A 13,992-nucleotide genomic window follows, 5' to 3' on the forward strand; every position below is an offset into this window, starting at 1 on the left:
TGAAAGAACAGGCTTTATTCACTCTCAATTTCAATACAGTTAAACAGACAATAAACAGACACTCAAAAAGAAGCTTAGTCAACCTTGACGCAAATATGCCAGCATTAAAACTGTGATCACCTGGGACTTCAACCAAAGACACTGTTATACAATATCTATTAGTTCACTAGGTCAAGTCTTGACATTAATTTGAAATGTAATGGCTATGTCATATGTCATCAATGTTCATGGATAGAGAGATACACTCAATAAGTTTAACAAAGATCAATCTAATTAAGCTCTTTAATAACAGTAGAATTTAGTGCCACACTCTTTTCAGTTATACATACTAGATATTGACCAACATTGCACGTGCCCAGTATGTGATTGAAACAAAAGAAGAAAAAAAAAAAAAAAAAAAAAAGAAAACACCAGATATTCTCCAGGCAAGTTTTGGAAATCAATACCAGATGTTGAACTTTTTCTTTGGTGAACTCAACCAAATAGTGGCCAGCAACTGACTACGGTCTTCAACATCAGATCAGAAATGGCAGGAACGAGGCTTTGAATTTCTATTTTGGTTGAGTCTCGCTGGTTTGTTGAGGTGTGTTCATTGTTGGCGGAGAAACAGTTAAACTAATCAAAACGTACACTGAGTCAGCCATTGACTAGCCTCAACCTGCCTATAGAACCCCATGGCTGAGGATGATGTGTCCATTAGGTTCCAGTGTTCTGTAAAAATTCAATTAAAATGACAGCAAGACACAAACAATGCAGGGAGAGCCCTGAACGTTCCATCACTAACCACAAAACCGGAGCTGGTAGCAAAGGGCAAGAGGAACTGAACAACTGACACTTGACTGGCCCTGTGGCGCAATCAGACTTCCACAATATGGGACAAGGGGTCTTGCACAACTGTGAAAGGCCAGATTTTGAATCATCTCGGCATTTTACAACACAATAAATGTATAATTTGCCATTTTGAAAACGGCCCTAATTATGCTAGAATAAAAAGCCCACCATGCCCTACAGAACCCTTTCTCCATTTTTACCCGTACTCTGACACACCCCTCAGGACAGTAGCTCTACTTGCCTCCCACTGTACAGCACCCTTAAGCACTCATAACTGAAGGCCATTGTGCCCTTGTGCAGACATGCTTAACGCATTGGGGGGGGGGTTAATGTTCAGCGCAGCAGTCATCAGGCAGCAGCTTTATAGCTTACATCATCCACCCTCTGAGAGCCTCACAGTAGACTCCTCAAACGCAGATGAAACTGTGTGTGTGTGTGTGTGCGCGCGTGCTCTGTAAGTTGCCCACATGTTGTATGTATATACATTTAAGTGTCTTGGTAGAAATCCTCTTTTCGGCTCACTTTCAACATGCTGGCCTCTGCGTGATAAGTCTCTCCTCTCCCTCTCCGCTCTTCCTCCCAGAGTGTGGTTTCAGATGCTCCTCGCTACCTTAACATGTATTCATCACCTATGAAACAACATACCGTCGCCTAATCTAGGAGTAATTTAGCGAGCTGCGGCTCCTCTCCTCTCGTGCAGGTGAGAAACCCCCTGGGGGATGGGTGCTCCAGCGATGCTATGGAGTGAAGGCTTCAGTGAGGGAGAGGAGGGGTGGTGGTGGTGGCAGGGCGGGGCGGGGGTTAACATGCCTCCACCTGCCTGGGGAAAAAATCAATCACGAACAACAATGTTATTACATTAATGGAATTATAATGGAGTAAATACAGAAGAAATAATAACAGGCTTAATTACAGCAATTAGACACACAAACACACTCAGACACACTCACAGACACACACTCAGACACAAACACACACACTCACACACACATCTATTCTGCTGACTGAAATGGTAGGGAACGTTGAATGCTGAGGGAATTTTGCTTGGTATTCTCAGCAGGAGTGTTGAAAAGGACAACTGGATCCAGGATCTTGTTTTACCAGCAGAAGGTTTATATCAGCGTAGGGGGAGCTAAAGGAATAATCATGGGGGATCAGAAATTTGACGTCAGCAGCCTTAAACAAAAACAACCTGAGATGGGGGGGTTGGTGGGATACGGTTGAATCATGAAGTAAAGACTTCTGGGAAACGGCCTCTGATCAGTAGCAGCTGTTGAGTCATCTCAAAGTGTGTTTGTGTCTGTGTGTGAGAGAGAGAGTGTGTGTGTAATTGCTCCTCCAGATGTTCCCTGGTTTTCTTGACCCTTCATGGGAAGTCATTAGCACGAATGTATGCATTCACAAACCACAGTTGAGATATCCACACACAGTTTCCATTTTGTAGTAACTCGAAGCTGTATGATACATGTGTTGGCAATGAACCCTTTTGTTCTGAAAATGCTTACTCATCGTCTAGTGCAGACTGGCCTGGGATCTATATAATAAAGATGTCTCCAATGATTTCACTGATCCCAGACCTGCCTTAGACCTTGTGTTTTTGAAACTTCGGTGGACCAATTCCATGACCACTGGGTTAGTGGATGACCTCATTTTGTAGCTGTTCACTTCCAAACGTTTGTGATGTGTGCATAAAATGAGTGTGGCTAATACAACTATCTGCTCGCTACTGACAACATTGCTAAAACCATCTTATTACCCCTAAAATTAAATCCCTGTCCTGTTTCTATACATTTTACTAAGAAATATGAAATAACTACATAATCCATGTATTTCCCACCTAAACATTCTCATAAATTATTCATTACAATCTTATATCATCCGGAAAAGAACTCCAACAGACCTTCTTCTGCAATCCCTATCATTTGTAGGCCTGTGAGTGATGCCAACAGGAAGGAGAGGAGATTGAATCAGCAGATAGAGCTGCAGGGGATGGCTACCAGTGAATATCAATACTAGACAGGACCGGACGTGGCCCTGTTGAGTTTTTGAGGAACTGAGATGACATCTATTTTGCGGCTGCAAGCTATTCTGCAGTAAACATGTTGATACATTGATCCAACTGATTTGGGTGAAATAACAGAATGTGTGTTTGTGTGTGTCCTTGTCTGCTGTGTTTCTTAAATGTATAAGTGTGTATAAATGTTTGTGTCGGTGAGCTGTGTGTTTGTGTGTGTGTTTGACTTGTATATGGACACTTGTTTCAACTCCAAGCTGATAAAATATCAGCCACTTGATGACAGTATCACAAACCTGGGATTTCAAAGCAAACTAATCGTTGTATTTGTATTTGGAAGTCTTAGACATGTGCACAAACTTGCTTTACGTGGACTGCAACTGTGTGGACTAAGCAAGCCAGATGTAACCTACTTCCATCAATGTTTGTATCTATAAATACTTCCCTTCTGTTAAGGATCAAATAAAACCATTAAAGTGTTTGTGTGTTTGTGTGAGTGTGTCTGTGTGTGAGTGTGTGTGTGTGTGTGTTTACTGGTACTCACTCTTTCAGAGTGCTCTGGTCTCTGCCTCTATCTTGCGCTCTCCGTGGCCGTCTGGCTCCTGGGAAATGACGGCCTGTCTGACGGCAATCTCGGGGCCTCCACTATAGATGCTGAGCAGGTACTGCCACGTCTCCTCAGAGATCTGACCATAGTCTGCTCCTACAACACGCACGCACGCACGCACACACACACACACACACACACACACACACACACACACACACACACACACACACACACACACACACACACAGAGAGAGGGGTGGTAGTATCTTCATGTTTACTTAATGTGCTATTCAAAAAAGACATAGCAAAAAACAAACAATCCCCTTAGAGATCAATAAAGTATCTATCTATCTATCTATCTATCTAAACAAATACATGGAAACGCAAACCCGTATGGAACATACACGTATGCATAAACTCATCATACTCTCTCCTACACACACAAAGATAGTTCAACAGCACCTTCACGGTAACAGGAAAATATTGTTATGATGTACTATGCAAAACACACAAACACCATTGAATACACAAAAGTCAGTTAGACAAAACACTCCAAGGGGAAAGAGGTAAATGAGTCACTGTTCTTGATAATGATCTACTCTTAAACTCAACACATAACAGTATGCATATATATATATACACATGCAAATGTAATGGTAGCCAGTTGGTTCGTAGCTGTGCAGTATGTCAACCTCCCTCCCGACGTCATGCTAGCAGCCGGGGCTTTTAGCTCGATTGTTAGCGAGCTCGATTTCCGATCCAAAGTGTTGCGTACGTGCGGGTTCAAGTCCAGGTGAGTGCAATGATGCGCTGTGCGGTTCAACACCACGCCGGTTACAAAAACAAAGCAGTACTGACCAGAGTAACCCTCACAAAAACACACAAGCTTAATCACACACACACACACACACACACAGAATCCAACCTTGTTTGAGCTGTATGTGGCCCCCCTTCATCACAGCAATCTTGCTGTTGTCAATGGGGCCTGGGGGCTCTGGGGAGAGATACAGCACAGTTAGTGAGCAGGGCAGATGATGGCAGGCCTGTTCTAACACTCAGGACGTTTACATGCACAGTTAAGTCGAGCAACAGTTCTAGCTCGGCTAGGGGATTTGACTGAACCACTGTCCTAACCCTAACCCTAACCCTAACCACGTAGTACACGGTTTGTCTGGCTGACTAGCACATAGCCCTGGGTGGGGGGCGATGATTAACAAAAGGGGAAGGTGTATGACTTATCTGAGTTATGACTTCTACCAGTTCACAGATTTATGGTTAAGTTTTGCAATTTGGATGATTTGTTGGGATGCTAAAGTAGATAGTCAGTTCCAAGTGAGTGCTTGCGTCATGTGTCTGCTCGAGGATGCATGTACCGTTATCTTTCCCCTTGACAAAGCTCTCCCACTCTCTGAACCACTGCATGCTGATGCATAAAATCACTGTTGGCGCTTCCTCGGCCTGAAACTCCTTATTTAGCTGTGGATGAACAGATGGACAGAGACAGAAAGAGAAAGAGGTTTCACATTGCTATTAAACCACTTCACCACTTTCATGATTACATTCATAAAATATATGCAGCATTAAAATGACAATAGACAAGGCCTCCACAATTACTGAAATTAAAGGAGAATTCCGGTGTGATTTTGACCTAAAGTGTGTTGAAACATGATACCAAGTGTGAACTACCACGGAATTACTTTTGGAATCTGATCCCTTATCATACCTGTTCATTCATACTCATCGCTCGACTTATCGTGACTAAATTCAAGATGGCTGCAAACGCTAAACTCGGTGAAGATACTGTCTGTATAAATTGTCTTGTAAGTAAACTACCAGTGCTTTTTAAAGTTCTCAATGTCTCGTTTTAAATGTCAAGGCCCTCGGAAGTCTACCAATGAAGTATGGAGCTACTTTGAGCCTCGTAAATGGTGTAAAACAGTGATTTATTTGCATGGCTAACCCGATGCCCGAGGCACCCCCATCGAAAAACTGTTGGTAGCATTGGCTAACTAGAGCCAGATTTCTGAGTGCAGGGGACAAGCCGAGATGAGGTATGAGACATACGTTCACACTCGGTATCATGTTTCAACACACTTTAGGTCAATATCACACCGGAATTCTCCTTTAAGGAAATGACACCTCTTACATTCCTTCCTTAAATAAATAAATAAAAACAATCACGTCATCTGCATGCGCAGATACGTCCACAGTGGGAAAAAGCCTGTGAGATTCCCCTGCACACACCCACATATGGATGCATATCTACCTTGATAAAAGTGTCAATCTCCATCTTCCTGCGTTTGGCAAGAGCCTCAATCTCGATTTGACAGACAGCACACAGGTAGAGGTGGTTCACGGCAGGCCCGCCACCAAAACTGAGAGACAGAGAGAAAAAACGAAAACAGAAACGGCTACTGATTAGGTGGGTATGTGGAGAAGAGAGCATGTCCTCGCAGTCAGATTATATTCACAAACACTGTCAAATAACACCACCAATTAAGCTCTTTCCCAATCCCAATCACACCAGCGTGTTACCTGTTGTAGAGGTACTCCCAGACATTCTGGGGAAGAATCACCACAAGGTCATCGATGTAGTGGTACTTTGTGGGGGGAATTCCTGAACAATAGGACAAGCTCAGTTAGCAATAACATTACAAATATGGGAAGATATAAAGGAAGGATAAAGCCTGAATCACCAAAATCTTCTGTGTTTATGTGTGTTAATTAGGGTTGGGTCAAAGATCCATGCAATGTTTACATTTTTACGTGTAGCATCAGCTCAGAGTGCTGTTAACAAAATGGGTCGAAAAAATAAACTATTAGTGCATGAGAGCATACAGCATATATGTGTATGCTTCTGTGGTACATGCTTTATATGTGTGGAGGGTATCTGTTTGCCTCTTTGCTTGTAGGTCTCTGTATGTGTGTGTGTGTGTGTGTGTGTGTGTGTGTGTGTGTGTGTGTGTGTGTGTGTGTATGTATGTATGTATGTATGTGTGTGTGTGTGTGTGTGTGTGTTTTCCTGACCTCCGTGCTGACACAGGAATGTGTGGTTGCTGATGGGGCCGGGCTCGGTGAAGGTGTTGAACTTGTTGAGCCACTCCCTGGAGATGTAGAACTGCAGCAGGCTGGGCTCCTTCAGGTTGGCCAGGGCCACCACCTTCTGACGCTCCCGCACCGACTCTTCACTGCTCTTCCTAAAACACACACACACACACACACACACACACACACACACACACACACACACACACACACACACACATACACACACACAGATACACACACACACACACACACACACACACACACACACACACAGATACACACACACACACACACACACACACACACACACATACACACATACATGGACTTTATTGTCCTAAAGGGATATTCATTTTCACACATCAGCACATGTTCCCCAGTGCAGAAACAGAAGCTAGGCACAGCACCACATAGAACAACAACTCCCTACAACAGTCCCAGCTCCACAAGAAGAACAAACAAACACATCAAATGACAAACAGAACACACAGAGTAACATAACAGCAGGAGCTGATGGATCCTTCCATCAATTTGTTAAGAGCAGCAATGGCAGAGGGATCACAATTCAGTGAGACAGAGAGAGAAGACGTGATACATGGACAGACAGGAAGAGGAAAAAAACGGAAAAAAAAGGAAAAGGAGGGAGACGAGAGGAAATGAGAGCAGACAGAGAGAGAGAGAGAGAGAGAGAGAGAGAGAGAGAGAAAGAAAGAGAGAGAGAGAGAGAGACAGAGAGAGAGAGAGAGAGAGAAAGAGAGAGAGAGAGAAAGAAAGAGAGAGAGAGAGAGAGAGAGAGAGAGAAGAGAGAAGAGAGAGAGAGAGAGAGAGAAAGAGAGAGAGAGAGAGAGAGAGAGAGAGAGAAAGAGAGAGAGAGAGAGAGAGAGAGAGAGAGAGAGAGAGAGAGAGAGAGAGAGAGAGAGTCCATGACAGATGTGGGGAGTGAGGTAGAGGACGACAGATGGTCAGACTGGTGAGTGTGTGGGCTTTGACCCAATATTCAACAGTGAGCGTGCGCATGCCAGCTCAGAGGAAGCAGAGGAGCAGACGCAGAGGACCGGAACACAGTGGGCAGCATCGAGGGGCACTGCCAACCACACAAATCACGGGAGCTAAAGTGAACTACTGACTCTGCATACTCTTGCATCCCTTTCCTTGAAGCAAAAGATCAAGGCTGTAGCAGGAGGATGCTAGGAAGGTCACTGCAATCTTCACAATATTTGGGTAGACATTAAAATATAGCGTGACTTTACACAGTGATTTAGATAGATAGATAGATAGATAGATACTTTATTGATCCCCAGGGGAAATTCAAGGTCTCAGCAGCAGCATACATACAACACAAACACATTCTTTAACAGCAGAAAGAGTAATTAAAGTATATAAAGTATATATAAAAACACAACTAAGCAGTAAGGACAGTAGAAGATAAAGAATATGCTAAATATACTAAAATACAAATTAGACGGTGTGATTTAGATAGCGTAGTCATAACTCATAACCATTATGTATTCTCCCTCCCACTCGCTATTATTCACCATGGGCAAGATCAGATAACAGAATCCATGTCACATATACTGAATGGCTGCAATTTCTATTAATTGGACATTATATAAAATATAAAAATCTAACATCCAGCCACCATACTAATTGCTTTGTTAAACCTCAAATGTTTTCAGTGTGCCATGCACAGATGTCTGTGTTTTATGATACAAATGCCACCAGACCTAATACAACTATCATTGATGAGAGCAATAGGAATATGTTCATCCAGGAAGTAGGCTGTTGTTCTGATCCATGTCTGGAGGTAGCCTATTTAACAAAGCTGGTGAAATATCAGCCTCTTGTGCTGCAAATGTGCGGTCTTGGCTACTTTATGTCATTATCTTGTGCTCGTATTTGGCAGTTTGGGCTACGTGTAAAGGCTGGTAACTAAGGTTCTCAGGACAGTTAGAGTGTGTCTGTGTGTGCGCATGTGTGTATCAGTGTGTGATTGCTTGCCTCTGAAATCTCACCTGTAGAACAGGACGTAGGCCTCTGCGTTCTGCACCACTGTTTCATGCACCTCAGTAACGTACTGGTCATCAAACTCATACCACTGACCATTAATCACATTCTGACAGTAGGCTATGTAGTGACCACCTGAGAGCGCCAGACAGATGGAGAGAGACAGAGGAGAAGAAAACCGAAAGGAAGGAAGCAAAGGGGTAGATGTCATGAAGGAGAAAGAATGGGTAGAGTGACAGAAGAATATAAATGTTACATAATAGGAACTATGGCCAGATTTGATGAGACACATCTACAGATGTCAGTCTCAAAGCATCTCAAATACCCTTGAGGTTTTTTATTGCATCAGCTGACACAAACCACAATCTGACATCCAAATACATCTCACTCACTGCCTGCGGTGCCGTGGTGACAGATGACAGACAGGAGGTCATAGGTTGTAATCTGAGAGGGACTATCTTTGGCCAGGAAAGGTCGAAGGTCGAGGCCCTCCAACGGAAACGACACGTGGCTGTTAATCTTGAAGGAGTACATGACCTCGTGTCTAAAGCGCTTCAGGTGAATGCAGAGAATCTGAGTGCCAAGTGCAACACACACACACACACGACAGAAGTTAATTTCATTTTAATAAAAAAAAAAACTGCACAAAACTGTATAATGACGATGAATGCACACTCACCTCAGGTAGTCTTAGTACTTTGCAGTATTTAATTCCATTCCTTAACCTGCAGATGTGGAAACAGATGATCACTCATTTATCAGACAGAGCAGGTGAACTCTCACCTGAGCTCCAGTCAACCTGATGTCTACCGCTACACAGTCAGCACAGTCTTGCCATCAGCACAAAAGCCGACATAAAAAAGGCTGGGTGCTTACTTTTTACATCTTTCACAGCTGTACATGTTGTCACCTGCAGAGAAGAACAGGTAAATGATTACACTCGCTGAGTAGTATTAAAGTATGCTGAGTAGCATTAAAGTATGGTGAGTAGCATTAAAGTATGCTGAGCAGCATTAAAGTATGCGGAGTAGCATTAAAGTATGCCGAGTAGTATTAAAGTATTCTGAGTAGGATTAAAGTATGCCGAGTAGTATTAAAGTATGCTCATTCATTCTCTCATTCAACCACCTCTTCACATTATTTCCCAATCTCAGTAATTGTTTCTCGACTCTCTGCATTTGGTTGTTTCCCACGCTAGGAGTCCCATCCCTGTCTAATCTCTCTCTCTCATCCTGTGTGTTACTCTTCCTAGCCACTGGTATGTGTTTATGTCTATCAGTCTAGTCAGTGTTGGTCCTCCTCACACCTTTCAGTTCGTCTGCAGCGAAGAAGGCAGCAAGGCAGTCCTCTAGGGTCACCATAGGCCCCCAAAACCAGCTGGGGATGCAGGAGACCACAAACCTGCCACAGACCACAGACAAACATATGAGATTGGCAGAGAGAAAAAGAGAGAGAGAGAGAGAGTATCAATGGGGATGTGCATGATGGAGAAACTAGCAAATACATGTGTGTATAAGTGTGTAGACATGTCCGGTGTATGTGCTTGTGTGCATATGTATGCATAGTATGTGTCCTGTATGTGTTTATTTTTTTGTTTGTAAACACATGCGTTTGTGTTTGTGTGTGTGTGTGTGTGTGTGTGTGTGTGTGTGTGTGTGTGTATGCACACATGTGTATGTGTGTATATTAGCCCTCTGACTTGCGTATGGAGTCCATAATGTAGGCGATCCAGCCCTGAGTGCCGTAGGTGTCTGCGCATACGCCTGTCTTGGCTGGGGCATTCTGGTGGATGGAAGAGTGCAGCTTGGCTAGGTCCTCTTTCCCTGGAATCGGCAAGGACAAGTCCTGAAATGTTTCCACAGTGGTGGAAACCTAGGGGAAAAAGAGTAACATTAGTAAACACTTCCAGTGAAACATTCCTAGTCCTAACTGCCCTGCTGACTAACATCATCAACACTACTGCACAACAGAAATTAAGCCCAAAGCTAGTCATTATTTATTTGGACTACCCTTAGTTTAAACAAAAACACTTGTCCCTACAGTCTGGAGTTGTTATGGAGTTATCATGTTTACAAAAAAATAAGGGACTAAATCGAGACAAAATTCAGAGAAATGTGTCACTACACAAAGCATACATGTGATTCAGACTGAAATCATTCTACACACCATATGGAAGCTTTGCAGTGTTCAAGAAAATAAGTTTTAACTGAAAGATCATATGACCATGCTGCCCTCTGGTGGCTAAAAGGCAAAGTACAATGGCCAACTCACCCTGTCGCATGTCAGACACTGAACTAGACTCAAGATTGAACCGTCAAAGATATCCGAGATCACGCTGCGGTACCGAGACTGCTTCTTCTTTCTGGGGCCCATGATAGCCTGAGCTGCAGAGGAAAGGCTGCTTACAAATCATGGTAAGAGGTGATCCAAATCTCACTACCTAAATATTTTTAAAAACTAAGGAAATCTTTCTCTGGGAAAGTAAAAATGCACCTAAGCATATGATGTTATTTGATGAAAAATGTATCAGCTGTACTGAGGCTTCTTGGAATGAAAGTGTCCATGAAACAAATGCACTTACAAAAAGTTGGGACAGTGTGTAAAATATAAATAAAAACAGAATGTGATCATCTGCAGATCACGTAAACCCATATTTAACTGCATAAAGAACATAGACAACATATCAAATGAAACAGACAACAAATCAAATGAAACTGACAAATTGTACTATTTTATGAGAAACATACACTCATTTGGAATTTGATGTCAGCAACACATCTCAAAAATGTTGGGACAGGGTAAACAAAAGGCTGGAAAAGTTGTGCAATATAAAGTAAACACAAGAAGGAACATGGCGCAACTAGTGAGGGTAACCACGACTGGGTATAAAAAGAGCATCCCAGAGAACTTTAGTCTCTCAGAAGCAAAGATGCAAATGCATTCACCACTCTGTGAAAAACTGTGTGAGAAAATAATGGAACACTATAAGGATAATGCTTCGTACTGTAAAATTGCAAATAATTTGGAGATTTCATCAACAATAATACATAATATCATTCAAATATTTAGAGAACTCAGAGAAATCTTTGCACGCAAGGCACAGGGCTAAAAATCAATTCTGGATTGCCGTGATCTTAGGGGCCTCAGTTGACACTACATTAAAAACAGACCTGTTTCTGTAATGAAAATCATTAGGAAAACCTTAGGAAAGCCATCTGATAACATTGTCCATAAACACAATTTGATGCTCCATCCACAAATGCTGGTTAAAGCTACGGACAAAAGAAAAAAACATATTTAGACACGATCCAGACATCTGCCATGTTCTCTGGGCCCAAGCTCATGAAAGATGGACCAGGGCAAAGTGGAAACTGTCTTGTGGTTAATAAAATAAAGGACTCCACATCTCCCGGGCTAAAGAGGAGAAGGACCATCCAACTTGCTATCAATGCACAGTTCATTGTACAGTTTTGTTGCATTCCACTATTTTGGAGATGGGGTTGTAATAGCATAAATCTGCCATTAGAGGATAGATGTGTAAACCATCAGGGAGAGAGGACCGTCCACATTTTCAATGATAACTACAACATCAACTGTAACAATATTGTAACTATACCATAAAGTGTGTCCACTGCTCTGAGAGTGACGTACAACAATATCGGTCTTCATGTAGTCATTGTTTTGGGCGTTGACATTCTCATGCGCTAGAGCGATAACTACGCTTTTTACAGTCATCATTATCGTTACAGTTATCGTTGGCTGTCTGGACGGCCTTGAAGTCACACTAAACTGGACTATGAGGCTGAAGCTCTCTGAGGTAAAAGGAGTAAATGAGAACTAAGGAGGCATCGTTATTGGGTTCCTACGGACAATGTTTTTAACACCATGCACCAATACCACTTCATGGGGAACATTAGATGATTTATTACTTTGATAGAAATGCCACCTTGTAAATACTACCATGGTATTATCAAGCACATGAACATACAGGAAATGCTCGCCCTCATACTGTAATATAGGAGCATTCCTACTAGGAAGTTCTCAAGTCAAGTCAAGTCAGTTTTATTTTTAAAGCGCATTTAACATGCACATAGTGCAACCCAAAGCGTCTGTTGAGAACTACTTCATAGGAGGCCTTGAGTGCATTAAGGACCCTGAAGCCCATCAGACTGAAGCACTGAGTGGCTGGCTGACTGACTGGCTGTGGCTTACCTTTCTTGAGAGAGTAGGCTGACCTCAGGGGGCTGGACCTGGGTGGGCTGCTGGAGAGCTTGGGGTGGAGCTCCTGGGCGATGGGGGCGGGACTACAGGGCCGCGATGGAGGATGGTGCATCGACGCCTCGTTATCAGGCTCTGAGGAGAGAGATTGGACACGTCCAAACCAGATTTCTCAGAGCTTTACACACAAGCAGGAGGCTGGGTAATTTGCAATATGAGAACGTGTGAGAGTAAGGCTGTGAGTCTGTGCATGTGTGAGCGCATGAGTATGTTTACTTATATATTTACATATTTATTTTACTTTGAACTGAATCTTTTATTCAAAGCGACTTACATGCCAATTATTACAAGGGCCAATCTCCCCAGAGCAACTAGGGGATCTGGTCAGAATATGAACTCACAACTTGTCTGTGTATATGTGTATGTGTGTGTGTGTGTGTGTGTGTGTGTGTGTGTGGAACAGGACATAGGTCTGTGTCTGTACCAGTATCTACATGCTGCACCATTGTTTCCTGCAGTCCCTGATATTATGCGTATGTATGCCTGTGCATATCTAACCTGTAGTGCTGTTGGCTTGTGCCTGGTTTGGGGTGCTGCAGGGCACCGCCATCTCCTCGGGCTCCCTTTCCCCCATGGCCTCCTGAGAAGCGGCCGTGTCCACGTCCGCATCCTCGTCCATCTCCTGGGACGCCCCGCGGAGCGGCGACCCCGACACCCTCCGCTCCTTCAGCCGCTCCTTTTCCGAGATGCCCCTCCCGGTGGGACCGCCGCCGCCGCCGCCGCCGCTGGTGGACGCGGAGGACACTCGCACCCCTCCGCACTCATCCTGGATGAGCAGCTCGGCTTCGCCGGCCCCGCGGCCCTCGGCCCCCTCCCCGCTGCTGGACCCCGAGTCGCAGGACAGGAAGTCGTCCTCCGAGGGGCTGCGGTCGCCGTCCCGCGCCCCGCCGTCGCCCGCCTCGGTGCCCGAGTCGCCCATGCCGCCGCTGCTCTCCCTCAGGGGCTCCTTCAGCTCCTCGTGCAGCTGGTCCATCAGGCAGCGCAGGAACTCTTGCGTGTCCTGACCAGAGCAGAGCAGCCGAAACGCAGTATCAGTATGTGTGTGTGTGTGAGGCTGTGATAGAAATGCAATCATTTTTGCACTAAATTGCTTTTATCCAACTTCATGTGTGTTAGATCCATGTCAATGCGTCTTATGGACATGTCTGTTTCTGTACATGGGTGGTGTCTTTGTGGGCGTAGCCTACAGGCCGAATTTACCCCACCCACAGAATTTGACACTGCATAAGAGAGTGAGAACTGAGACGTGTATGTATCACTGACCTAA

General features: G+C 44.0%; 1 protein-coding gene across 4 annotated transcripts in view; it reads right to left on the minus strand.

Moving 5' to 3' along the window:
• The window catches only part of usp20 (ubiquitin specific peptidase 20), a 21,827-nt gene continuing 7,835 nt past the window's right edge, over positions 1–13,992 (minus strand). For all 4 annotated transcript variants that reach the window (XM_048258282.1, XM_048258285.1, XM_048258283.1 and 1 more), the window contains 16 exons: positions 13,224–13,725; positions 12,660–12,800; positions 10,719–10,831; positions 10,147–10,319; positions 9,754–9,848; positions 9,324–9,357; positions 9,127–9,172; positions 8,840–9,020; positions 8,456–8,582; positions 6,423–6,592; positions 5,931–6,012; positions 5,662–5,770; positions 4,769–4,871; positions 4,321–4,389; positions 3,390–3,548; positions 1–1,651 (listed from right to left, as the gene is read on the minus strand). In XM_048258282.1, coding sequence (XP_048114239.1) covers positions 3,394–3,548; positions 4,321–4,389; positions 4,769–4,871; positions 5,662–5,770; positions 5,931–6,012; positions 6,423–6,592; positions 8,456–8,582; positions 8,840–9,020; positions 9,127–9,172; positions 9,324–9,357; positions 9,754–9,848; positions 10,147–10,319; positions 10,719–10,831; positions 12,660–12,800; positions 13,224–13,725 — 2,100 coding nt within the window. In that variant the 3' untranslated portion in view covers positions 1–1,651; positions 3,390–3,393. The remainder of the gene's footprint in view (positions 1,652–3,389; positions 3,549–4,320; positions 4,390–4,768; positions 4,872–5,661; positions 5,771–5,930; positions 6,013–6,422; positions 6,593–8,455; positions 8,583–8,839; positions 9,021–9,126; positions 9,173–9,323; positions 9,358–9,753; positions 9,849–10,146; positions 10,320–10,718; positions 10,832–12,659; positions 12,801–13,223; positions 13,726–13,992) is intronic.

Source organism: Alosa alosa, chromosome 12 (assembly GCF_017589495.1).
Source record: "Alosa alosa isolate M-15738 ecotype Scorff River chromosome 12, AALO_Geno_1.1, whole genome shotgun sequence".
Classification (NCBI taxonomy): domain Eukaryota; kingdom Metazoa; phylum Chordata; class Actinopteri; order Clupeiformes; family Clupeidae; genus Alosa; species Alosa alosa.